Raw genomic sequence first — 1,692 nt, forward strand, 5'->3', positions numbered from 1 at the left:
GGCCAGCACCTCGGGCCTCGGAGACTCGCTGCTGCGCAGGGCCAGCGAGGCTGGTCCTAGGAAATAAGCAAATAAATAAGTAAATAAAAAGTCCAAAGTCTTGGGAAATGTTCTCGAGGCAGCTTGTGCCAGCACTTCCCTAAATTGAAACGTGAATAACTTCATTTGGCAGAGGCAGCAAAACAGCGTATGTATTTACAACGCGCGTGCAGGGGTTTAATTGCAACCCCGTGGTGCTTTTCTGCAGCAAAAGGAGTAATCGGCCGCCTGTTAGTTTGTCAGTGGAGATGCTCGTAACGTAATTCCAGATGAACTGAAGCTGGCGAGGGTCTGGCTCGTTGGGAAGACGGCTGTCTGCCCAGCGGGGAGACGCAAATCCCGGTTTTCAGTGAGTTTTAGGCGGCGAAAAGCATTGCTGCTGCGTTGGGTGAGCAACCGCGCTGGTCTTTAGGTGGATTGCCAAAATCCTCCGAGCTCACCGCGTGTGATCGAGTGAGAGACCTCCTTTCCGAAGTCTCCCTGCGGATCCCTCTCCCGGCTTGTGGTGCTGCTGGTGAGCCCCGGCGTGGCTTTCAGGGCTCCCTGCGATGGCCTGTTAACGAGAAATACTCATCCGAGGTGATGCTTTCCGCTGCTGGGCTAGGCACGCGTGAATAAATTAACGTGAACGCCCAATATTGGGTTTGAATTTCCCTTCAGGCGGGTTATTTGAAAGGTGGGCTGCCTCTGAAGGGGGGAGAAAGTCACCTTTCCATGTGCCCTCTGCCCTGCGGCTTGGGGCTCTCGAGCTGTACGTGTTTTGTGCTGAAGCACCCAAATTCACCTTACTCTGCTCTTTCCCCAGGGGAGAAGCTGGATTACAAAGCCTGCGAGGCGCTGGAAGAGATTTTCAAGCGGGTCCAGTTCAAAATTGTTGATTTGGAGCAAACGAGCTTGGACGAAGACGTAAGTGGCCGAGACCTCTCCTGGCTTCTCGTTTCTGTTTCGCAGCTAACACAAACCCGGCGGCAGGTTTTGTAGTCAGTCCTTAGCTCCTCCGGGGCACTGACTTATTTTTTTGGGGCTGTACTGTGTTGCTGTACCCATTCCCCTCATACCCACGCTCTGATTTCGGTCTGCTGGCGCAGCGTTTGCTGCTCCAAAAGGAAGTGGTTGACCGCTCGGCTCTGAAGCCCGGGTGGCCACACCGCTCTGAGGCATTTTAAATACGTATTTTTAAAAGCTGTTCTGAAAGCTGAGGGAATTGTGGACAGCTCTCAGACGGCTTTTCAGGGCTGAGGGTGAAGTTCAGGCTCCCTTCTGCACGTCCCGTCCCGACTTGCCTTCCTCCTCCCTCGCAACGCCTGGGGCCCTGAGTTCAGGTCCCAGTGGGTAAGCGGAGGAGGTTAAAAATTAAGGAAGTGGTTAAAAATTATTTTAGCCAGCTCTGATCCCGAGTTCCCCTTGCCCCGGAGCATGCCCTTTCAGTCCTTGCGTCTTCAAGGGTCTTGTTTTTCCCACGTCGTCCATCCCTATCCTGAACCTGGCTTCAGACCTGTCTTTGTCTGCCTTTGGAAGCTCTTGATGCCTTTTATTTCCCCCGTTTTTCCCCGCTCGAGCAGCGCTTTGGGAAGGCTCAGCAGCCACGAGCTTCTCGGGGCCACTGCCCGCGTCCGATACAAAGTGGGGAAAAATGTGACTTGGACGGTGGCT

General features: G+C 53.8%; 1 protein-coding gene across 1 annotated transcript in view; it reads left to right on the forward strand.

Moving 5' to 3' along the window:
- Positions 1-1,692, forward strand: part of LOC103921364 — a gene marked incomplete at both ends in the record, with an annotated part of 29,303 nt that overhangs the window by 19,505 nt on the left and 8,106 nt on the right. Inside the window, one exon of the mRNA XM_009329311.1 lies at positions 845-945. Coding sequence (XP_009327586.1) covers positions 845-945 — 101 coding nt within the window. The remainder of the gene's footprint in view (positions 1-844; positions 946-1,692) is intronic.

This window comes from Pygoscelis adeliae, unplaced genomic scaffold (genome assembly GCF_000699105.1).
Source record: "Pygoscelis adeliae isolate BGI_AS28 unplaced genomic scaffold, ASM69910v1 Scaffold1107, whole genome shotgun sequence".
Lineage (NCBI taxonomy): Eukaryota > Metazoa > Chordata > Aves > Sphenisciformes > Spheniscidae > Pygoscelis > Pygoscelis adeliae.